Source organism: Dendrobates tinctorius, unplaced genomic scaffold, assembly GCF_039654945.1.
Source record: "Dendrobates tinctorius isolate UK_male_01 unplaced genomic scaffold, ASM3965494v1 ptg000111l, whole genome shotgun sequence".
In the NCBI taxonomy this organism is placed as follows: Eukaryota; Metazoa; Chordata; class Amphibia; order Anura; family Dendrobatidae; genus Dendrobates; species Dendrobates tinctorius.
In genome coordinates, this window is record NW_027361779.1 from 17,617,957 (window position 1) to 17,643,826 (window position 25,870).

At 42.5% G+C, this 25,870-nt stretch overlaps 1 protein-coding gene across 2 annotated transcripts in view; it reads right to left on the reverse strand.

The window, feature by feature from the left end:
- Window positions 1–397: 397 nt before the first annotated feature.
- Window positions 398–25,870, reverse strand: part of MANEA (mannosidase endo-alpha) — a 60,892-nt gene continuing 35,419 nt past the window's right edge. For both annotated transcript variants that reach the window (XM_073589542.1, XM_073589541.1), the window contains exon 5: window positions 398–2,924. In XM_073589542.1, the coding sequence (XP_073445643.1) occupies window positions 2,288–2,924 (637 nt within the window). In that variant the 3' untranslated portion in view covers window positions 398–2,287. The remainder of the gene's footprint in view (window positions 2,925–25,870) is intronic.

The following is a 25,870-nucleotide window of genomic DNA, read 5'->3' on the forward strand; positions in this document are numbered from 1 at the left end:
TAGTTATCAAATACCTATACATGTCTAACATGATCTTCCTTGTGAATGTCGGTGTCAAACAGATAAAGTATGGCTTCTACACAGTAGTAACAAGTATCTAATAGTGACTTTGGGTCCAAAGCCTCGAAAATGTACAGACTCAATAATTGCCTCCATAATTGCGCACATGCCAACACAATTTGACATACCATTTTTCATTTCTGACTTGGGAGCATAAATCTTACTAGGTCACTGGTTTGAGTTTACTTTAGTCCATATCTATAAAGACTTTCATGCCACCCAGGGAAATCACAATTCTAAATTAATCACCTTATTCCTCTCTTCAGGTTAGTAAATCACTTCTAATACAAACTTGCAGATATTTTCTGCTTTTCAGAAAAAGTCAAGCAATTCTGAATGGATTGAGGCAGTGGCTTTTAATGCAAGTTCAATAAGAAACATCTCAAGCTGACAGCAATTTAAAAGTTGGAAAAATAGTAAAAGCACAATCGGGAAAATCCATGGAGCAACCAGAAATTCAACAGCTGAGCTTTCCAGATAAAGTTTTTTTCTCCGGTCGCAGAATGAAGTCATTAGATTATACTAGAACTGTGCCTAGAAAATGGATTTATATTTCAGTGGGTTGGGGGTGTATTTAAGAAGTGTGATGTAAGACTAGCATGATGCATTCCAAGGCTAGCGTGATATTACACATCTATGCAGAAAAGCTATTGATGGATGAATTACTGTGTTTCTTGGTTTGTCTTCTCCATGTGGCCTTTCTAATAATACTCCCAGTTCAGGGAGCAGGTTGTCTCCAGGGATTGTTGTGGACAAGAAAATTCCGAAGTATCTGACAACATTACCACAGCGTCATTATATCATCAATGCTTTTACCATCCTTTCCATTGTAAACTCTTATGAACGCTTCTTTCCATATGTTGCAGTCATGGCAGATTTGCACCCATACTTCACATTACTTTTAGGAGGCGCTGACTTTGTTGCACTGCTTGTTGGTTTGTAACCCTGCATGTATACAGCTTTCCTGTACTATGAAGTGCTGTGGAATATGTTGGAACAGAACAAAGATTGTTATAACAAAACCTGAAGATTAACTGTTGAAAACGCTTGAAATAATTAACATAATTGTAAACAATTATCCAATATATTATTATCATCTATACTTCAATATTTTTTTTAGTGCAAACAATGTTTGATTTGAACGAGGTTCAAGCAACAATCCAACACAATCACTATTTCAATATAGTCAAACTTGAAGATCTAGATAACTTTCTCTAGTGTTTGGTTGAGATCGTTTTCTAGAAATGTTACTTATTACATATCAAAATATTACAATACACTTTAGAGAAAAGTTGGCCGAATCCGCTGGTTGTGGTTGCCCATCTAATATGTATAGGAACTTCGTGACTTTCCTCCAATATATGAACTGGTGGGGAGAAGGATTGGGCGATTGGAATTTGAAGACCCGTTTCTTTTGTTCTCTAATGAGATATGCTGCCTGTGTTATACGGCGGTGCCTTCCTCGCCTCTCCCCATTGAAATTGCATGCTCTGCCAAACTAGTTGTACATATGTATTGGAGAGTTGGGAGATATAGCGGTCAGCTTTACAAGTGTCTGTCGGACAGTTATGTCTGACTCTGGAAGAGTTTATGGGGTGAAGCTTACAGCTCTCACATAATAGGCCAGTCAACTATGCCCCAAGCAGGACCTAAGGGTAGAGATGTATTAAAAATATCTTTCAGACAAATGCTTGTTCAACTGTTTCTTCATAAATACAGTCTGAGCTAATGTAAAGGTGCAGAGAAAAAGGATGTGGTCATGTATCCTTGCAGAAGAAAGGATAGAACATGTTAAACCCCAACAAGCCTGATCCTTTTTTTTAGCCCAGACATTTGCAATAAAAGGGAGAGTATGAAAACACCCATGCATAAATTCGAACAAAGCTCCCTAAATCGTTGAGCACAGTTGATAGTTGTCATGTGTAGACCTACCATAAGACTGCTAGACACTATGATTGCATTCCCATCGGCGTCCATGCAGAGACCAGGGAGACTTTTTGCTGTGATTTAGGTCATACCTCAGACTGAATCTTGCAAATGCAGATATAATGTGACAATGAAAGACATTTTAAAACCAGATATGCCCGTAAAAACAGTAAATGTGTCATAAAAGTGAACTTATACATTTTATATTAAATTCCAGTGTACAATATTGATTTTTCAGCAGGCTCAATTAAATAACAAACTGATAAAAGTGAAGTTGCTGTATGTGAAACTCACACAGCCATCATACGAGCCATTGTTCTCTCTCTTTCATATACTTTTCTGACCACTTTCGAGTGAGCTCCAAATAAATGTTAGGCTTATGAGGCAAATAGTCCTCATACTTCGTCTGAGCATTTTTCTTGGGCACAGCAGCTTCAATCTGAGTTCCTTCATGCCACTCATTGAACGATGTGATGGAGATAATGCTGGGACGCACCAGCAATGCAGCATTTAGTGCAGTCTCATAATATTTTCCATTTATTCTATTCCTGGTGTTTTTGAAGTTCCAAGGACGTATGCTAGTGTCTATGTATCCTGGTCCAACGCTTGGTATGAATATCAAATTGTTGGAATCGCAAAAATCTTTCAAACTTTGCCAGTGTTGATGTGAGGAACCATATGTGAAACCATTTGTGGCAAAATAAGTGTACATTCCATCAAAACCACTTTTTTGAATATCAACCTTTTGTTTTTCCTCTACTAGCAAGGCCACAAAAATCCCATCATACTTGGTATTCCGAAGGCTGTGGGATCCCGAAGAGGTTAAGAGTTTAGCCCATGAATCAGATGATGTTAAATAGGAATCATAAATGTAAAACATTGGTAGACTTCTACCAGTTCTCGTCTTGTATTTGTAAAATGCAGGGTGATCTCCATATCTACAATACAAACAAATAACAAAAGGTATGATTGTTTAAATAATATGTAAAAAAAATAAAATATATAGATTAATGAGAAAAAAGTGAACTTTTTTGAATTTACCAATTGGATGCAATGAAACAAAAAGTGAAAAATTTAAAGGGTTCTGAATATTTCCGTACCCACTGTATAAGCATTTTTTCCCTACAAAATTGTTCTTAGTATGCAAAAGTAAAAAAAAAAAAAAAAATAACCTATATAAATCTAGTATTGCTGTAATCCTTCTGACCCGAAGAATGAAATAGTCTTATTACTTTTAGCGCAAGGTGAATGGTGTAAAAAAAAAAATCATGAATTGCCATTTTTTTTTCAATTTACTGCTCAATAATCAGAATAGAAAGTGATCAGATAAATGTTGTGAATTCAATGAGGGTTAGTTTGTAAAATGGGGTTATTTTGGGCAGGTCTGCTAATATGACATGGCAAACATAAACCATTCCAGCATTATCTGCACTCTAGAATGGCGTTCCTTCATTTTTGAGCTTTGTAATGTACCCAAACAGTAGTTTATGACCACATATTGGGGATTTGCATATTCAGATGAAAATTTACCCAGTACTTTATAGGACAATTTCTACCGAGTATAATACAAATCCACATTATGTGGACAGAAGCTGTTTAGGTACATTGCAAACCTCAGAAAGGAAGAAACGCCATTTTGAAGTGAAGATTTTGCAGGAACAGTATAGGTGTGCCAAGTCATAGTAGCAGACCTGCCAAAAATAACCCTACTTTATAAACTACAACTCTTATTGAATTCATCTAGCGTTGTAATGGGCATGTTGATACCACAAGTGATTCAAAGACATTCATAACATTGGGACTTGAAGAAATACAATTACTGTACATTTTTAGCAGCAGTTTTCTTTTTTCACAAAGGGTAATAGAAGGTAATGGGCCCAACAATTTACAGCACTATTTCTCCTACTACCCCTTGTGAAAATGAAAAATTTGGAGCCAAATCAACATTTTAATGGATACATGCAATTTTTCATTTTCACGGCCCACTTTTATAAAACTCTATGAATTACCAGTGGGTTCAAGATGCTCACCACATCACTAGATTAATTCTTTGAAGGGTATAGTTTATGGAGGAGGGGTTCTGCTTTTTTGGCTTCTAAGGGGATCTTCAAATGCGACATCATGCCAGCAATCTATTCCAGTCAAATCCGTGCTACAAGAGTCAAATAATGCTCCTTCGGTTATGTGCTCAAAAGTGTGTAAAAAAATAGTTTTTGGCCACAAATTGTGTATTGGCGTACTAAAGTGAAATTGAACAACCAATTGTTAGTCTGGAAAAAATGTGGGGCATAAACAACATTGTAGTAAAAAAAAACGTAAGTCACATTGTTTTCATTCTACTTTGCATTCTTTTCTGGAAAGCACAAGAAAAGTTTTTAAAAAATGTTGAGAGGTGCAGTTTTTAAAGTAAGCTCTTGGTTTAGGGGGTCTCCTTACATAATGTGCACCCTAAAAAAAACAAGTTTTGTAAATTTCCATGAAAAAAAATTGCTGCTAAACTTTTAAGTTAACACCCTAACAAAAAAATAGACAATTCAAAAATTATTTAGACGTAAAGTACACATGGTAAATGTTTCTTTAGCAACTACTGCAGTGGCGGCGAAGCTGAGGCACGCAGAGCCCTCCCGGTGGGCACGCTCTCCATCTCCTCAGGACTAGTGCCGCCACCACTCTTCTAAGCCCCCTTCACATCTCCCTCATCACTAGTACTGTGGCCACTCTCCTCTGCACATGTGCCATTCCATCAGGAGACGCATCCTTCCATCAGTCTGCACACGGGATGAGAAGAGTGACGGCGCTAGTGCCCACAGAGGAGAGGGAGGGGGAGCGGCGAAGCAGCGAGTCACAGGAAGCAGGAGCCGGCCACTGTGGCTAAAGCCTGTGCCTACTGCAAAAGAGAAATGAATATTCACTGCACTGGCAGTGAATATTCATTTCTCATATAGAGAACAGTATCAGCCGCAACTGCCCGGCTATCATGGGTGCCCGCTCATTAAGGTAATGAGTATTCACCTCTCAACACTCCCATAGGCCTTGAGAGAGGTGAATATTTATTACGTTATGAGCGGGGACACGTGATCGCTCGGCTGCAGATGCTGCTGCCACATGAGCAAGATGCTGCGAGGGTGCGTAGGATGGGGATAAGGAGCCTTGCAGACAATGATGCGGATAAGGAGACATGCAGACAAGGATGAGGATAAAGAGCCATGCAGACAAGAATGGGGATAAGGAGACATGCAGACAAGGATGGGGATAAGGAGCCATGCAGACAAGAATGGGAATAAGGAGCCATGCAGACAAGGATGGGGATAAGGAGCCATGCAGACAAGAATGGGAATAAGGAGCGATGCAGACAAGAATGGGGATAAGGAGCCATGCAGACAAGGATGGTGATAAGGAGCCATGCAGACAAGGATGGGGATAAGGAGACATGCAGACAAGAATGGGGATAAGGAGACATGCAGACAAGGATGGGGATAAGGAGCCATGCAGACAAGAATGGGAATAAGGAGCCATGCAGACAAGGATGGGGATAAGGAGCCATGCAGAAAAGAATGGGAATAAGGAGCCATGCAGACAAGAATGGGGATAAGGAGCCATGCAGACAAGGATGGTGATAAGGAGCCATGCAGACAAGGATGGGGATAAGGAGCCATGCAGACAAGGATGGGGATAAGGAGCCATGCAGACAAGGATGGGGATAAGGAGCCATGCAGACAAGGATGGGGAAAAGGATGGGGATAAGGAGAGATGCACACAAGAATAGGGATTATGAGCCATGCAGACAAGGATAGGGATGAGGAGTCATGCAGACAAGGATGGGTATAAGGAGCCATGCAGACAAGGATGGGGATGAGGAACCATGTATACCAGAATAGGGATTATGGGTCAATGTATACCCGGTTTATACTCAAGTCAATAAGTTTTTCCCAGTTTTTCATGGCAAAATTAGGTGTCTCATTTTATACTCGGGTCAGCTTATACACAAGTATATACGATATTTAATTTTTTAATGCGAGGCCATTATACTGTATGGAGCACTATGTGACCAAATTATACAGTATAAAACACTATGTGGGGCCATTATACAGTATGGAGCATCATGTGGGGCCATTATACAGTATGGAGCATCACATGGGGCCATTATATAGTACTAGATGGTGGCTCCATTCTATCGCATCGGGTATTCTAGAATCTCTGTTAAAATAAAAAATAGTGATATACTCACCTTCCGACGGCCCCCGGACTCTGTCCCTGCTCTCACCACGCTCCCGGCATCTTCTGGTCCCAGTAATGCTTTGTGCGAAACACCGCTGATGACGACGCGATCTCGCAATAGTGACGTCATCTCCGGCCCTTCTCGCTAATCATTACTGGGACCGGAAGATGTCGGGAGCGTGGTGAGAGGCGGGACAGAGTCCGGGGGCCGTCGGAAGGTGAGTATATAACTATTTTTTACTTTAACAGAGAATCTAAACTACCCAATGCGATAGAATTGGGCCACCATCTAGTGTATTACACTCATTTTACACCCGGAGCTGCTGTCACTGTTCTGCTGTTATCTAATGTATTGTACTCCAGTTACTCCCAGAGCTGCAGTCACCGTTCTGCACTTACCTAATGTATTGTACGCAAGTTACACCCAGAGCTGCACTGTTCTGCTCTTACCTAATGTTTTGTACGCAAGTTACACCCAGAGCTGTAGTCACCGTTCGGCTCTTACCTAATGTCCTCCTGTTACACTCAGAGCTGCAGTCACTGTTCTGCTGTTACCTAATGTAGTGTACTCCAGTCACATCCAGATCTACAGTTACTGTTCTGCTGTTACCTAATGTATTGTACTCCAGTTACACCAAGAGCTGCAGTCACTGTTCTGCTGTTATCTAATGTATTGTACTCCAGTTACTCCCAGAGCTGCAGTCACTGTTCTGCTTTTACCTAATGTATTGTAGGCCAGTTACACCCAGAGCTGCAGTCACCATTCTGCTCTTACCTAATGTATTATACTCCTGTTACAGCAAGAGCTGCAGTCACTGTTCAGATCTTACCTAATGTATTGTACTCGAGTTACACCCAGAGCTGCAGTCACTTTTCTGCTGTTACCTAATGTATTGTACTCCAGAATATTTACAGGACTGTGCCTGTGTAATGAGTGATGCAGCAGTGATGCCTTTAACTGCTGTAATGTGCATGTACAATAAGCAATGTGGCCGTGTTGCCGCGAAGACTAAGCACCTGTCGCCGATTGGTCGCGGCCTAACTGCCGCGACCAATCAGCAAGGCAGGATTTCCATTACAGACAGACAGAATTAAACAATTATATAGTAGACTAGATGGTGGCCCGATTCTATCGCATCGGGTATTCTAGAGTCTCTGTTAAAATAAAAAAAAGTGATATACTCACCTCCCGACGGCCCCCGGACTCTTCCTCTCCTCTCACCACGCTCTTGGCATCTTCCGGTCCCAGTAATGCTTAGCGCTAAACACCGCTGACGTCGCGCTCTCACGAGAGTGACGTCATCGCCTGCCCTTCTCGCTAAGCATTACTGGGACCCGAAGATGCCGGGAACGTGGTGAGAGGAGGGACAGAGTCCGGGGGTCGTTGGAAGGCGAGTGTATAACTATTTTTTATTTTAACAGAGACTCTAGAATACCCGATGCGATAGAATCGGGCCACCATCTAGTGTATTATACTCCTGTTACACCCGGAGCTGCTGTCACTGTTCTGCTGTTACCTAATGTATTGTACTCCAGTTACAGCCAGAGCTGCAGTCACTGTTCTGCTGTTACCTAATGTATTGTACTCCAGTTACACCCAGAGCTGCTGTCACTGTTCTGCTGTTATCTAATTTATTGTACTCCAGTTAATCCAAGAGCTGCAGTCACTGTTCTGCTTTTACCTAATGTATTGTAGTCCAGTTACACCCAGAGCTGCAGTCACTGTTCTGCTGTTACCTAATGTAGTGTACTCCAGTTACACCCAGATCTGCAGTCACTTTTCTGCTGTCACCTAATGTCTTGTACTCCAGAGTATGTACAGGACTGTGCCTGTGTAATGAGCAACGCAGCAGTGATGCCTTTAACGGCTGTAATGTGCCTGTACAATAAGCAATGCGGCCGTGTTGCCATGACGACTAAGCAACTGTCACTGACTGGTCGTGGCCTAACTGCCACGATCAATCAGCAAGGTGTTATTTCCATTACAGACAGATAGACAGACAGAATTAGACAATTATATCGTAGATGGAGCATTGTGTGGGGCCATTAAACTGCATGAAGCACTATATGGGACCCATTACACTTTATGCAGGACTATGTGGGGGTTATTACACTGTATGGAGGACTATGTAGAGCTATTATACTTTATGGAGATCTATGTGGAGCCATTGTACTGTATGGAGGACTTTATATGCCCGTTACACTGTATGGAGGGCTGAATCATACTGTGATGGGGTCAATTCTTTGTTGGGGGAAACTGAGGAAGGGGGATACAGTAGGGTCATCATAATGTTTGTGAGTAGGCGTATCATACTGTGTTTGGGAGCACTCTTGTTTGCATCATACTTTATTATCTGTTTTATTCAAGGTTTTTAATCCCATGCTATTACATATTTAAATTAGGCCATTATGCCATATGCTTTTTTACTGCAGTTACATAATATATTATTCCACTATAATTCCAAAAGTTAATTGTTTTATTTGATAAGAAAAAACTTCCTTAATTGTAGACATTTTTTTTTTTTTTTTTTTTAACAAATGTGAAAGTTGGCCTGCAACTTTCTGAAAGCTTTTAACTTTGGCCCTCTGTGTATTTCAGTTTCATATCCATGCCTTAAAGGGTTTGTTCACATAAAAGGGTTACAATTACAAAGAGGTTGTAAAAACAAATAACTTTACAATTTTACTTTTGATTAAAAAATCCTCTCCATTCTCAAGAACAGACCTTCACTACAATTGGTGGCTAGTATCTTAGGCTTGGAGTGCAGCGCTTATAAAGCTCTTTGATATTGCCTCTATAGCGCGCTAATGTACGAGTTGTCTTTCTATTCTAAAACCTCAGTATTCAGGGCACTTTGCGAAAAATAAATGGGTTTTGGATTGCAGTTTGGGCACTCAGTCTCTAAAAGGTTTGCCATCACTGAACTATTGTGTGGTATAACTGTTTTATGGGCATAAAAATTTAAAGATTGAAAAGGTTTCTAATTTTTCAATATTTTTATTATTGAATGCAAGTTTTTGACCTAAATTTACTACCATCATATAATACAATAGGTCATGAAAAAAAACAATCTCAGAATTAGTGATGAGCGAATTTGTTCGGAAAACGATCGCCAAACATAAATTCAGCACGAATATGGCACATTCGGATTCGTGATCGGAAACACGAGCAAAATATTATAAAATCAGAAAAAAAAAATGGTAACATTCGGTAAAAGGGCGGGAAAATATATGCGTTGCCACAAAAATATTATTTTCAGCACTTTAGCAACGATAATGGTGGTGTATCATAAGCGTTTGGCACGTGTTCAATGAGGGGAGGGGGTTTGAAGAGCTCTGCGGAGTTCTTGTAAACAGTAATTTTTTTTCCTAACTTTAAGTGTACACACTGCGGCTAGTCAATCAGGGCGCAGGAAACACCCACAATGTCCTGACACAACGGCTTATGCCATTGACTGCTGAAATCACATGTCCCTGTCCATATACCGTATTTTTCGGGTAATAAGAGGCACTTTTTCCCAAAAAAATTTGGGAGGAAAATGGGGTGTGTGTCTTATAGTCGGAACACAGGCTTACCGAGGGATGTTGCAGCAGTGGTGTAGTAGCGTCCCTTCCTTAGGGAACCCGTGGCGGCAGAAGTGTGGCAATGCTGAAAGCTCGGTGTCGGCGGTGAGCAGTGCGGAGTGCATCATTGATTTCCCTGCAACAAGGGTGGGGAATCTTTTTTCTGCCAAGGGCCATTTGGATATTTATACCATCCTTCAGGAGCTGTACAAACTCCGCCCACAAAGTACATACTGACTCAGGCACTGGTGTCAGGACGTAATCTTTCATTGTATGATCCTCAATGTTCAGTAGTGAACACTGTGTGTGTGTGCTAACAGAGCAAGAAGAAATTAATGAGCTGGTTGCAATCAAAATACAGCTCCCTGCCTAAGAATGCGGTCCCTGATCATCGAGGGCCGTAAATGGCCCTGGGGCCTGAGGTTCCCCACCCCTGCCCTACAGCAATCTTCCTGAAGCCATGGGCCACCGGAGGAGGCGTGTGTGCGGATTGAGATCTCGGTTGGGCTTCTCGTGCTCCATTTTCCTGAGGCTGTGGGCTTCAGAAAAATGGCTGCTAGAGGCCACGCGTGTGCAGATTGAGATCTCGGTGGCCCTCGGCTTCAGGAAAATGTCCATCGAGAAACCAATGATGCACTCTGTTCTGCTCACTGTGGACACCGGGCCGCAGCCTTGTCACATTTCTGCCGCCAGCATACTGAGGAAGGAACCCTGCTCCATGCAAGGCACTCTACTCTGCCTCACTACCGACACCAAACCCGCAGAATTGCACTGCTGGGATACCCCAGGACTGCAGAATTGCCCCTCTTCTGCCGCCACCAGCTTCCTGAGGAAGAGACCATGCCTCCTGTGACCATGCTCTACCACTGCCACCCCTCCGGTAAGATACCTTAAATTCGGACAATAAGACGGATCCCCATCTTATAAAAATCTTTTTTGCCATTTTCCACCTCAAAACATGGGGTGCAATCTTATGGTCCGGTGCGTCTTATAGTCCGAAAAACACAATAGTTTTAGCACCATTTAGACACTTTAACGGTGCAGAGGTTGCTCCTGATGCTGGCACTGTAAGTAGCAAGATTTTAGCTAGCTAGTTAGGCGGTTGTATAACAGTCAGATAGTGTAGCTAGCTAGCGTCCAGTGTGGCTGATAAATTTACCTTCCACCATTTTTTTGGGGTGGGGCCATTACCGAGGTCCACAGACAAAGCCAGCAAGGCACATATCCTACAAGTGTGTTGTGCACTTCTATTGTGCTCCATGCACAAGTATAGCATTCTAATTAATATTTTATCACTAGCTAAATGTGAAACAGCCTTCTGTATCCCACCTTGTCATTTAGTTCTGTGGTGATATGAAACTATATTTTTCAGTTGCAAAAAGTTAGCCAACCCGTAGTATCACACTTTGTCATTTTGCAGGGTTGAAATTAAGCTGTAGAGGCCTGATCCAGAGGCGACAAAAAAATTCTTCTGTTCCTAGTGTCATACAGTAGAGGACCTGATTTTCAAATTGTTTGTAGCATAAATTCTTTGTCATACAGGCCTTATCCACACTCAAACAATTCTTTTCTCTGTGACTAACACGATACAGCACACCATATTTCAATTTGGAATTTGCTGTCGCTGAAATTCAGCTGTTTGCAGAGGTGGTACAGAGTTTAAAATCTAATCTTTCTGTTGCTAATACTGTACTCCTACCACACAATCTGAGCAACATGACTGGGAAAAAGAGAGGCCGTGGTGGTGGGGAATTGGGCTTGGTGTTCAAGGTGTACGTGTAGTAGGTGGTAATGTTTGTGAAAGCACTAGTGAAGCATCATCATGTCCTATGCAAAAACAACTGACAACTTCTCTTACTGAACAGGCTACACCACTACCTTTCTTGGGCAGACGCACTCCGGTACGCCTTGTCGATGATGCCAAGAAAGAGCATGTACTCGAGTGGATGGCAAGCGCAGCTTCAATTGGCCTCTCCTCCTCAGCATCACACCCACTGCAGTCCACAGAGGTGGCACCCAAATTCTCGTTGCTCCCCCCCCCCCCCGCCAGTCCCAACTCTCAACACCAACTGTTCAACTGACTGTGCGGAACTTTAGATGGTCGAGTCTGAAGAGCTATTCACACATTCTATGCCATGTTCATCAAAAGTGTACTCAAAAGTCAAGAGGAGGAAATCTGCATCGATGCCCGACATTTTTTTATCTTGAATTCGGGGCATGACAAAGTAGGGTCCGAACAGCGTCCTGACACTCATTATCAGACGTTAACCCCAGGAGGGAGGTGATCCTGATGAGACTCAGAAATCTGAGGCTCACACAGACTGTACTGTGCTATCAGGGCAAGAAGAGGAGGAGGGTGACTCCAAGGGTGAGGAATGTGATAACACAGAGGATGATGATGATGATGAGGTGTTAGATCCGAGTTGGGTGAACATACAGGGACACAGCTGAATGGTCGCCGGATGAGGAGGTTACGTTGAGCCGTATGTCACAGACATGTAGTGATGCAGCCACAACGAGCAATGCATCACAGCCACAACTGTGCCTGTGAATAGAAGCGTCCGTGGGTCTGCAGCTCGCAGCAGTGGCAAGGGTTGCCTAGCCTGGGCCTTTTTTGAAACTACAAAGGATGAGCCAACTCACGTAATATGCAAAAAAAAACTGAGTCAAGGTAAAAAGTGCAATAATTTGACTACTACATGTATGAACTTTCACATGCGCAATCAACATGCTTTACTGTGGGAATCCCACTGCGCAAAAATGTGGACTAGCGGACCTTAGCCACCATCAGCCGCCCCATCAATCGCAGCAGCTGCTTCTTCCTCCTCCTCTGTTACCATGCCATCTATTGAGACACAGGGCTTTGACGGCAGAACCTCGGGTTGTTTACCCGCTCCAGTCACGCTGACTGAGAGCCCGCCATCAGCTGTAACTGAAGCGGACATGCATGCTGTTTTTTGACCGATCTCAGAAATTAACACACCACAATTTTCTCAATCTACCGTAACATCTCCGCCTGCACCTCTCTCACGGTCCAGCAGTTTGTCTGGTTCACCGTTCTCCGCCCTCTCTCAGCACTGTAGCCATCCCACGGTTCCGCAGTTGTAAAAGATTGCTTCCTCCTACGCATGACAAAGCTAAGAGGTTGAACTCCACCATCTACAATCTGTTGGCCACAGAAATGCTGCCTTTCCGCCTGATGACCGTCGCAGTCCCCCAGTACCAACTGCCCAGGAGCCATTCCTTTTCTAAGAAAGCTGTGCCTGCCCTTCACCAGCATGTCACAGACATGACCCATTGCTTGACTAAATCTATGTCTGCCAGGGTGCATTTCACCACAGACACTTGGACAAGTAAGCATGGCCAAGGTCATTAAATCTCACTGACTGGGCACTAGGAGACTCTGGTGGCAGTGGGGACAGACGCTGCTCCACAAGTCTTGGAAACCCCAAGGCTTGCAGGACAAACCTCTACATCTAACACTTCCTACACTGCTTCTGCCTCCTCTAGGGCCTCCTCCTGTGCCCTCAACCTCTTCCATAGATATGCGTTCCAACAATGCAGAGTGAATCCCCACCACTTCCGTACTGCGCAGCCAGGCTCACCGCAATCAGGCAGTATTAAAATTGATATGCCTTGGAGATCACCTTCATACAGCTGAAGAGTTGTGGACAGCTCTCCAGGCTGAGTTTGATCAATGGCTGTCTCCTCTGAACCTGCATCCATAGAAGGCCGTGTCCAATAAGGGTGTGAAACTGGTGGCGGCTCTACGGCGAGACAAGCTCACCGGCTCACTACCTCAACCTGGTGGTACAGCATTTTCTCCACCACTATCCTGGCCTGGGTGAGCTGCTTCAGAAAGCACGTAAGCTGTGTGCTCATTTCCGCTGTTCGCACCCCTCTGGTCATCGACTTGCATCGATACAGAGGTCTTTGTTCATGCCAATTAACAGGTTGATATGCGATGTGCCAATATGGTGGAATTCCACTCTGCACATTTTGCAGCGACTGTGGCATCAGCAACGTGCCCTGATGCAGTATGTCATGTCATATAGTCTGGGCCAATGCAGTACGGATGTGACGCATATCACGTTTATAGAGTGGGCACAGACTAAAGACCTCTGCACCCTTCTGCAGAGTTTCAAAATGGCTACTAAGATGGTTAGTGCCGACGATGCCATCATAAGCATCACTATTCCGGTCATCTATATGGAGCAGACTGTTAATAGCCTGTGGGAGGAGATGGTAGTCCTAAAAGAAGAGGAAGAAGCAGAGGAGGATGTCTCTAAGTTGTCTCTAAGTTCAAGACTGTCGTCACACAGGCGGGTGCCGAGGGAGGGTGGATTACTGCAATCTTTGGGGGCTGGTGATAACAGAAACTTATCAAAGGTGCAAGATCCGAGGAAAATTGGAGGAGGAAGAGGAGTTAGGCGAGCAACTGTCAGATGAAGAGGATAGTCCTCCCCTCTCTGTTGTTCATGGTTGGTGGGAGGGGACGGAGCAAATAAGCCTCATTGTTACCCAGATAATGCTGACTACTGGGTTGCCACTCTGTTTGATCTATGCTATAAAACAAAATTTTGCCAGATGATACCCACCCTGGAAAGGGACCCGCAAAAGCTGGAGTATCGAAACACGCTTTTACACAACCTTAAGAGAGCATTTCTCCAAGACAGCAGTGAAGCACACAGTTTGCATCGCAGTTCTAGAAGTCCAACCTCGGGCACATCAATTTGTCAATGCCAAAAAAGCAGCAGAAGTGGTGGAAGAAGCAATTTCTGTGATTCCTGTGACGCTTTTTTTTTTTTTTTTTTTAGATCAACTCGTGCACAAGCACAACAGAGTCCAAGTCTTACAGGTGGTGAACGAATGAAGAGTATAGTGCAGGAGTATCTAGAAATAAATATCAATACCATCAGGGAGGTTTGGACCCTTTCAAATTTTGGTCTTCCAAAATGGAGGAGTGGCCTGAGCTCGCTTCACAGTCCTTGGAGGCTTTATCGTGCATAGCAGCCAGCGTTCTCTAGGATAAGCGCAGCTGGCTGTCCCCTGAAAGTGTAGACCGCCTAAATTTCATCAAGATGAACAAGTCATGGATCATATATTGATTGCACCCCAATCACAGACTTATACAAACTAGGGGATATTGCATTTTTTAGTGTGATGCATTAATGTCAAGTAACTGCACTCTGTGGTATCTTTAGTGTGGCTTTTGTGCCTGCTGTCGTTGCTGCTGATGTTAACACTAATTTGTGGAAATGTGAACAGTCATGGATGGTCTACATCTGCTGGGTTGGCTGTAGTGGAAAACGTCTCGGTCCCAATTATACTATTTCTATTATCGTGACAGTTATTCCACTTCGGTGGTATCAGGCCCTCATTTTTTAAAATGTGAACACTCCTGGTTGGGTGTCCATCTGCTGGATTGGGTATAGTGGTCCCTATTATCCTATTTCTACGGTGGTAAAATTGATGCCACTTTGATGGTATCTGCCAATAATTTTTGGAAATATGAACACTAATGGTTGGGTCTCCTTCATGCATGTTGCCTGTAGCAGCAGGCCTCCGAGACTGTCAGGCCTTTACTTCCTTGGACTCAACTACCCTTGTTACTATCCTTAAATTTTTCTGACAATGGTAGTCTACAAAACTGATATTTGTGCCACCTGAGTGTGGCTCAGCATGAAAGCAGGTAGAGGTGCTGTGCTGCATGTGGTATCAGGGCTCCCAACAAAATAGGCCTTCACCGATCCCTCACTCACCTCATCTTAGGGTACCATTACACCTAGCGATGCACCAGCGATCCCGACTAGCGATATGACACGGTCAGGATCACTGGTGCATCGCTAGGTGGTCGCTAGTGAGCTGCCACACAGGCAGATCTCACCAGCGACATAGCGGGGGTCGGGGATCGCTACTTACCTGTCAGACGCGGCGATCCTGCGTCCTCCCGCCCGGCTCCACGCGTCGCTCGTCGGCGCCACAGGAAGCGCCCGACGAGAAATGGTCCAGGAGCTTCTCGCGCGATTAGTGATAACCAGCAGGGGAGCCGGTCGGAGGTAAGTATCACATGCAGCGATATCGCTAGCAATATCGCTGCAACATCACAAAATCGGTGACTTTACAGCGATATTGCTAGCGATATCGCAGTGTGTAACGGGGGCTTTACTCTGACGTTTAATTGAAAGCTGTAAATGCTGTCCCAGACCCCGATACCTCAAGCCTGGCTGATGGCAGCAGTGCCATGCTGCAATTTAACTGGGGGTGAATTGAGGCCACTTTCCTGGTGTCTGTCCTTCATTTGATGAATTTTGGCAGCATTTGGGGCAGTTATAAGGTGTTGACCATGCGTTTCTTTTTGCCTCCCATTGAGATAAATGGCGTTTGATTATTTTCGCCGAATATTCGACGAATTAAATCAGCGAATATTGCAAATTCGGTGATCGTAATCCGAACCAAACATTGAAATATTCGCTCATCTCTACTCAGAATCACTGGGATTTGTAGAAGCATTCCAGTGTTGTTAGCTCAAAAAGTGACACATCAGATTCTAAAAATTTGGTTTGGTCAGGAAGGTGAAAACTGGATATGGCGAGAAAGGGTTTAGCCTTACAGGATAGTACTTTAAAGGGAATATGTCACCAGGTATTTGCTACTACATCAAAGAGCAACATGGTGCAAGGGATGAGACCCTGATTCCAGCGATGTATCACTTAATGGCCTATGTGTTGTAGTTTTGATAAAATCACTGCTATATTTGCTGCAGATTTACGAGTTCTATGAATACTGAGCTCTATAATCCCATCACACCACTGATTGGTGGCTTTCTGTGTACACTGTGGATAGGCAGAAAGCTGTCAATCAGAGGTGTGGAGTGTTGGACTACACGACAGCAGGTTCACTAGACAAACAGTCATAATCTCCTGCTGATAAGAGTGATTTTATCAAAACTACACTTAGGGCCCCCGTCACACATGACGACTCACCAGCGATCCCAACAACGATATCAATGTGTCAGGATCGCTGGTAAGTCGCTATGTGATCGCTGGTGAGCTGTCAAACAGACAGCTTCACCAGCGATCAGCACAGCGACGCGAGCGCGCGACGTCGCTGTGTTCGTTAGTTACCAGCGCGCTGATGCAGGGAGCTGGTAACTAACGTACACATCGGGTATCCAAGGTACACATTGGATACCCAATGTGTACGTTAGTTACCAGCTGAACGCTGGTCTCCCGCCTATCACACGCAGCGATGCATGCTGGCCAGCGACCAAAGAAAAGTCCTGGGCTTTCCTACAGCGATCAGCGATACCGGCAGGGGGGCCGGTCGCTGACTGCTGTCACACACAGCGATCTCGCTGGTGAGATCGCAGTTGTGTCACAAAACTTGTGACTCAGCAGCGATCTCGCTATGTGTGACGGGGCCCTAAGCAGCCTAATAGGTGACACATCTCGAGTTTCTGTCTCTACACTATGCTGCACTTAGATTACATAGCAAAACCTGCTGACAGATTCCCTTTAATATACACAGCAAAGGCATAAAAGATCAATCACTTATGTTATTAGACATTTCTGTCATCAGTTAGCTGGAAGTTCTGTCGGGCTTAAGGAACTTATTTCGTTGCTGCATAAACTTATGATGTCTGCCAGCTCTGCTTAAGCTCCTTGCTTAAACAATTCATCCACATCACTGCTCTTCTCGCTGCTCTCACACCTCACTACCTTCAATAAAGACTTTAAGTCATAGCTATCATTATCACATCATGAATTTCAATAATTTGGCTCCCATAATCCTTTGCTTACACGTTCCAAGCTTATACTTGACATTAAAAAGTATTTTTATTGCATGCGTTTCACTAAAGCCCTTTAGTTTCAATACGGAGTATTAGAATAGTGTAATTACTGATGAAATGGACAGCACAGTGGCTCAGTGGTTAGGAGCACTGGCGCTCTGGGTACAAATCCCACCAAGGACAACATCTGCAAGGAGTCTTGTATACAACAACGCTTGGAGTAAAGACATCCACCAAGAAAAGATAATTAAATTCTAAATAGTTTTATTTCAATTACTCATAATTTGAGACAAAAGACACACAAAAATGGATCATATAATTATAGAGCTCCATATGATGAAAAATTAAGGTGCAGAAAAAACACATACAGCAATACCCAACAGCATGAGCAAAAAGTATATAATGGATATACAGACACAAATAAAGTGCCAGTGCTTCGTCTAATCCAAGATATCTAAGGCACCCTAAAAAGTGACCACCTCCCAGTAATATTCAATCACAGCATAATAGCTCAAATCTGAACTTGGAGGCCACATAATTAGAAACCATTCAAAATTGCTTACCCATAGCTGAAGAGTATGCCGCACATGTAGCCCCTACGCGCGTTTCGCGTGGGCTTCGTCGGGGGGTTGTCAAGACAGCCCCCCGACGAAGCCCACACGAAACTATTTTGAATTTAATTATCTTTTCTTGGTGGATGTCTTTACTCCAAGCGTTGTTGTATACAAGATATTGGGAGTAATTCCATAGCTAGTGCATGTAATGGGGTGGTCACCTTGGGTCAGGGCTACCTACAATTTTATGTTTACTGTCCGTAAGATTTTGTTTGCTATCTGCAAGGAGTCTGTGTATTCTCCCCGTGTTTGTGTGGGTTTCCTCCGGGATCTCCGGTTTCCTCCCACACTCCAAAGTCATTCTGATAGGGAATGTAGATGGTGAGCCCCATCAGGGACAGTGATGATGACTGTAAAGTGCTGTGGAATTAATCGCTCTATATAAGTGGTATGAATAAACAGAAATGTAACCCCAAGGGGGGAAAGACCTAATTGCACAAAATGTGCAAGAAGCAAAGAAGGAAAAATTGATAGTACAGTTGTAAATAACAATATAAATCTTTATTAACCCCTTAACCCCTTAGTGACAGAACCAGTTTGCAGCTTAATGACCAGGCCAATTTTTACAATTCTGACCACTGTCACTTTATGAGGTTATAACACTGGAACGCTTTAATGGATCCCGCTGATTCTGAGATTGTTTTTTCGTGACATATTGTACTTCATGTTAGTGGTAAAATTTCTTCGATATGTCTTGTGGTTATTTATGAAAAAAAACAGAAATATGGCGAAAATTTTGCAATTTTAAAACTTTAAATTTTTATGCCCTTAAATCAGAGAGATATGTCACACAAATTTCTTAATAAATAACGTTTCCCACATGTCTACTTTACATCAGCACAATTTTGGAAGCAATATTTTTTTTGTTAGGAAGTTATAAGGGTTAAAAGTTGACCAGCGATTTCTCATTTTTACAACAAAATTTACAAAACCATTTTTTTTAGGGACCACATCATATTTAAAGTCATTTTGAGGGGTGTACATGACAGAAAATACCCAAAAGTGACACCATTCTTAAAACTAGACCCCTCAAGGTGCTCAAAACCACATTCAAGAAGTTTATTAACCCTTTACGTGCTTCACAGGAACTAAAGCAATGTGGAAGGAAAAAATTAACATCTAACTTTTTTTTGCCAAAAATTTACTTCAGAACCAATTTTTTTTATTTTCACAAGTGTTAAAAGAGAAAATGAACCACAAAATTTGTTGTGCAATTGACTTTTTCAAAGCAGAATTGGCTGGAATTGAGATCGGATGCCATGTTGCGTTTGGAGAGCCCCTGATGTGCCTAAACAGTGGAAACCCCCAACAAGTGGCCCCATTTTGGAAACTAGACCCCTTAAGGAACTTATCTAGATGTGTGGTGAGCACTTTGAACCTTCAAGTGCTTCACAGAAGTTTATAGACGCAGAGCCGTGAAAATCCAAAATCATTTTTTTTTCCTCAAAAATGATTTTTTTAGCCCGCTATTTTTTATTTTCCTAAGGATAACATGAGAAATTGGACCACAAAAGTTTTTGTGCAATTTATCCTGAGTACACTGATACCCCATATGTGGGGGGGAACCACTGTTTGGGCGCATGGGAGAGCTCGGAAGGGAAGGAGTGCCATTTTGGAATGCACACTTTGATGGAATGGTCTGCGGGCGTCATGTTGCGTTTGCAGAGACCCTGATGTACCTAAACAGTGGATACCCCCCATTTTGGAAACTAGACCCCCCAAGGAGCTTATCTAGATGTGTGGTGAGCACTTTGAACCCCTAAGTGCTTCACAGAAGTTTATAACGCAGAGCCGTGAAAATAAAAAGTATTTTTTATTTCCACAAGTGATTTTTTACCCCCCAATTTTTAGACCCCCAAAGTTGGTAAATAGTGGAAACCCCTCAATTCATGCTCCAACCCTAACCCCAACACACCCCTAACCCTAATCCCTAATCCTAATTCGCCCTAACCCTAATTCTAACCCTAGCCCTAACAGTAGCCCTAACCCTAACCCTAATGGAAAAATGAAAAAAAAAAAAAAATATTTTCTTTATTTCATTATGTTTGCGTAACTAAGGGGGTGATAAACGGGGGGGTTATTTACTATTTTTTTTTTATTTTGATCACTATGATAGTTTATCAAAGTGATCAAAATGAATGAATGGAATCTGCCAGCAGGAACCTGCAGATTCCCGGCGGGCGCACTGCGCTTGCGCCCACCATTTTCTCAGGATCCAAGATGGCGGCGTCCACCGGAGGACGCCGGCGGGATGTAGGACCACCGGGAGGGGACCCTGGACCACGGAGAGGTAACGGGATCGGGGACCCTCTTTCTCTCTCCTCTGATGTGTGATCACATCAGAGGAAAGAGAAATTAAATGCAAAATCGCAGCTTTTTTTTTGCGGTCGCCGTTATAGGGTTAATAACGTCGATCGCAAATCGGGGTCGGCAAAAACCGACCCGATTCATGTTCTCTGGGGTCTCGGCTACCCCCTGCAGCCGAGACCCCGGAGAAAATCCAACACTGGGGGGTGTTATTTACTTACTCCACAGTGCCGTGAATTCACGGCGCTGTGGTTTAAGTACCCTTAATTACCGCCGTTAAAAGGCGTATCGGCGGTCGTTAAGGGGTTAAGAAACATGATTAAAAACAGGGAATAGGGAAAAAATATCCAACATGAGGAAATACAGATGATGGGTGTGGGTGAGCCCAAAATTACCCCAAGATGTAAGATTCTGAAACAAGTGCATAGGCAAAAAATGTGTGTGTCAAGATAACCAACAAAGCAAATGCATGCAAACTAATTCAGAGTAGAAATAACAGGTAGGTGGCAGAACTTCATACTGGGAATACATAAATAATGAATTATAGATAATTATAATGGTGCCAACACTTTTACAAATTATCTCATTAGAAATATAAATATGTAATATACAAGTATATGCAACTAACAGGACCAATAGTCAATCGAATATATACATACAGGCTCAACCAACCAAGCTGACGAAAGCTTCTTAGAACACGGTCTAAGAAGCTTCTGTACAAATACTGTATATGAATTACAATGCATCATACCTGAGATCAAAGTGAAAAATGTTAAACAATTTGAAGTCCCATAGAGGGACTAAGTAAAAAAATAAATAAATAGATTAAAATAAAAAAAATACAAAATAATAAGAATAAAAAAAAATATTACACCAATAAATAAACATTGTTATGTAAAAATATAAACAAAAAAAAGTGCACATATTCGGTGTTGCTGCGTCTGGAATGATCCGATCTATAAAACTGTCACACCAGTTAACCCCTTCAGTGAACACCGTAAAAAAAAAAAGAAACCATAACTGTAAAATCTACACTATAATATGGCGCTCCTTCCCTATTGCACAGCAAGCTGTGAGGTTTATATTTTTCTATTAGCCCTTATAAAAATGAAACATTTTGGGCTAAAACAACAATTTAGTGGTAAAATGTAAATATTCTTTCTTCACCACCATAAAACTTTGTGAGGCACATGTGGTGTCAATATGATCACTGCATCCCTGGATGAATTCATTGGTGGGTGTAGCTTGTAAAATGAGTTCACATATAGGGGGTTTCTGTTGTTCTGGCACCTCAGGGACTCTGCCAATGTGACATGGCACCCTCAAACCATTCCAGCAAAATCTGAACTCCAATATAGCGCTTCTTCCCTTATGAGCTTTGCACTATGCCTCAAATGTAGTTTTCAAGAACATATGGGGCATTGGTGTAATTGCACAAAAAGTGCAATTTCTCCTGTTCTCTTGTTACCCCTGTGGAACTAAAAAAAATGGGGCTAAAATAACATTTTGGTGGGAAAAATGGGATTAATTTTAATGGCTCTACCTTATAAACTTCTGTGAAGCATCTGGGGTGCAAGATGGTTATCATACACCTAGATACATTCCTAGAGGGGTCTAGTTCAAAAGGGGAAACTTATGGGAGGTTTCCACTGTTTAGGCACATAAAGGTCTCTCTAAACGCTACATGGTGTCCGATCTTGATTCCAGCCATTTTTACGTTCAAACAGTCAAAGGGTGCTCCTTCACTTCTGAGCCCTGTCGTGCGCCCAAACAGTAGTTTTCCTGCTTACTCAGGAGAAACTGTACAACAAATTTTGAGGTTCATTTTCTTCTGTTACCCTTGTGAAAATAAGTAAGTTGGGGCTTAAGTAAAATTTGTGCAAAATGTGAGTTTTTTTTTCCCTTCTACATTGCATTAATTCCTGTGAAACACCTGAAGAGTAAATAAACTTGTTGCATGTGGCTTTGAGCACCTTGAGGGGTGCAGTATTTTGAATGTCATCACTTTTGTGTATTTTCTGTCATATAGGCCCCTCCCCCCGTTAGTCCCTAAAAAAATGGTTTTGTACATTTTGTTGGGAAAATGAGAAATTGATGATCAACTTTTAACCCTTATAACTTCCTAAAATGAAAAATAATGTTTCAAAAATTGTGGCAACGTAAAGTAGAAACGTGGGAAATGTTATTTATTAAGTATTTTGTGTGACATAACTCTCTGGTTTAAGGGCATAAAAAGTAAAAGATTGAAAATTGTGACATTTTCAAAATTTTCTCCAAAATTCAGATTTTTTCATAAATAAACATGAGTCATGTTGTCCAAATTTTACCGCTATCATGAGGTTCAATATGTCACTAGAAAACAATCTCAGAATCACTGGGATTCATTAAAATATTCCAGAGTTATCACCTCATAAAATGACACTGGTCAGATTTAAAACAGGAGGCTTGGTCATTAACACACAAAGTGGCTCGGTCCTTAAGGGGTTAAAATTTATGGCTCCGATTCATAAATGCCGGCGTTCCTTATGCCAGTCTGGAAAAAATGGCTTGTTCAGGTTAGAGGCACATGATTTATTATCCAATTTGGGTCAAGGCTACTTTCCGTTATGGTTTTTAACTCTCCTTCTTCCAAGAGTCAGCTGACATCAATCCCAACCCTACTACCCCACTTGCGACCGCACCAGACTGGCGCATCTTGTAGATGTGCCTTTTCTGAGGTGGCTGCAGGCTGCTATTTTTAGGCTCTTGGGGGCCAATAGCTATGGCCTCTTCCCAGTCTGAGAATACCAGTCTCCAGCTGTCTGCCTTAGCTTGGCTAGTTGTCAAAAATAGGGGGTGAACCAAATGTCTTTTTTTAAATTATTTATTTAAATAATTTTAAAAAACAGTGTGGGGTCCCCTCTATTTTTGATTACCAGCCAATATAAAGATAATAACTGGGGGTTGCAGCCAACAGCTGTCAGCTTTACCTGCGCGGGTTATTAAAAATAGAAGGGAACCCAAACCATTTTTTTTATTTATTGCACAGGCTGATGATAACTCTCAACAACTTACGCCTGCTCTCACTGCTATCAGTGAGAGCAGGTGTAGGATGATGAGAGTAGTACTCAGTAGCTGACACATGTGATGAGCAGTAACCTTTTTATCACAGATCAGAGCCACCAGTGTTTCTCACGCTGTCACACAGATGGCCGAGTGGGGTACACCCGATGTTCCGGCTGCCGAACCAGAGCAGTAACACGGACTTACAGGAGAAGCCCATGTTTGGGGTCCATGCATTAACAGAAGGTGTTCAGTGCAGACCCCAAACTTTACTGTTCGGGTTCACCCATCATTAGTAGTAAGCACTCCGAGTGTCTTGTCACAAATCTTACTTCACTCTCCAGAGAACAGAGTAAGATTTGTGGAGTGAACTATACCACAATTCTTCATGAATTAGATGAGCAGGCATTGCCATGCCGTGTCCTAACCCAGCTCTAAACATTTTGATGGACCTTGCCAAAACGGGTTTGAAAACAGTTGCAAAATATTTGGGCAACCTCGAGGTATGCAAAATATTTTTCAACCTTTCAAAATGTTTTTACGCCAGGTTTCTGTCATAAACTCTTTAATGAATAGGGGCCTATACTTCAAAAATGAAAAGTCTACATAGAAAGCCTTGTAGTTTGTGGTCTTTTTGCGTTAGTGTTAGTACAACATGTTCTGGGGATGTTGTCTTTAACCCCTTTCTGACACCAGACGTACTATCCCATTCACGGTACCCAGGCCTGTATGACCGGGGACGGGATAGTACGTCTAAGTGATCAGCGGCGCTCCTGGGGAGGATGTCAGCTGATTATCACAGCCGCCACGGTGTGTCAGGGGCGGTCACGGACCGCCCCCGCCACATTAACCCCTGGCACACTGCGAACAAACATGATTGCAGTGTACAGGGGGCATAGGGAAGAATCACGCAGGGAGAGGGCTCCCTGCATACTTTCCTGAGACTCCCGGAGCAGCGCGATGTGCTGCACCGAGGGTCTCCTTCCCTGCAGGCTCCCGGATCTAAGAGCAGGCACTGAGAAAGCCTGTGCAACGCCTGTCTGATCGCTGATCTGACAGAGTGCTGTGCAAACTGTCAGATCAGCGATGTGACACTTTATTGTAATGTCCCACATTGGGACAATATAATTAATAAAGTGAAAAAAAAATAAAAAAAACAAGTGTAAAAATAATTTATTAAAAAAACCCTAAAAAAATTCCCTAAAATTTTTTTTGTAAATAACAAAAAAAAACAATAAAAATACACATATTTAGAATCGCCGCATCTGTAATGAGCCGCCCTATAAAACTGTCCCACTAGTTAACCCCTTTAGTGAACCCCTTCAAAAAAAAAAAAACTAGGCAAAAAAAACAAACAAATGCTTTATCATCATACCGCCGAACAAAAAGTGCAATAACACGTGATCAAAAAGATGTATATAAATAAACCTGGTACTGCTGAAAACGTCATCTTGTCCCGCAATAAACGAGCCGCCATACAGCATCATCAGCAAAAAAAATTAAACAGTTATAGCTCGCAAAATAGAGCGATGCAAAAATAATAATTTTTTTTATATAAAATTGTTTTTATTGCATAAAAGCGCCAAAACATAAAAAAACAACATAAATGAGGTATCGCTGTAATCATACTGACCTTAAGAATAAAACCGCTTTATCAATTTTACCACAAGCGGAACGGTGTATACGCCCCCCCAAACAGAAATTCATGAATTGCTGACTTCTTTTCATTCTGCGTCCCAAAAATCGGAATAAAAAGTGAACAAAAAATGTCACGTGCCCGAAAATGGTACCAATAAAAACGTCAACTCATCCAGCAAAAAATAAGACCTCACATGACTCGGTGGGTCAACATATGGAAAAATTATAGCTCTCAAAATGTGGTGATGCAAAAACAATTTTTACAATAAAACGCGTCTTTTAGCGTATGACAGCTGCCAAAAATAAAAACCCGCTAAAAATAGTAAATCAAACCCCCCTTTATCACCCCCTTAGTTAGGGAAAAATTATAAAACAAATCCTATTTTTTCATTTCCATTTTCCCATTAGGGTTAGTGCTGAGATTAAGGTTAGGGGTGTGTTGGGGTTAGGGTTGGAGTTAGAATTGGGGGGTTTCCACTGTTTAGGCACATCAGAGGCTCTCCAAATGCAACATGGCGTCCGATCTCAATTCCAGCCAAAAAAGTTAAATGGTACTGCTTCCCTTCCGAGCTCTGCCATGCGCCCAAATAGTCGTTTACCCCAACGTATGGGGTAACAGCGTACTCAGGACAAATTGCACAATAACTTTAGGGGTCCTGTTACCCTTGGGAAAATAAAAATTGGGGGGGAAAACATCGTTTTTGTGGAA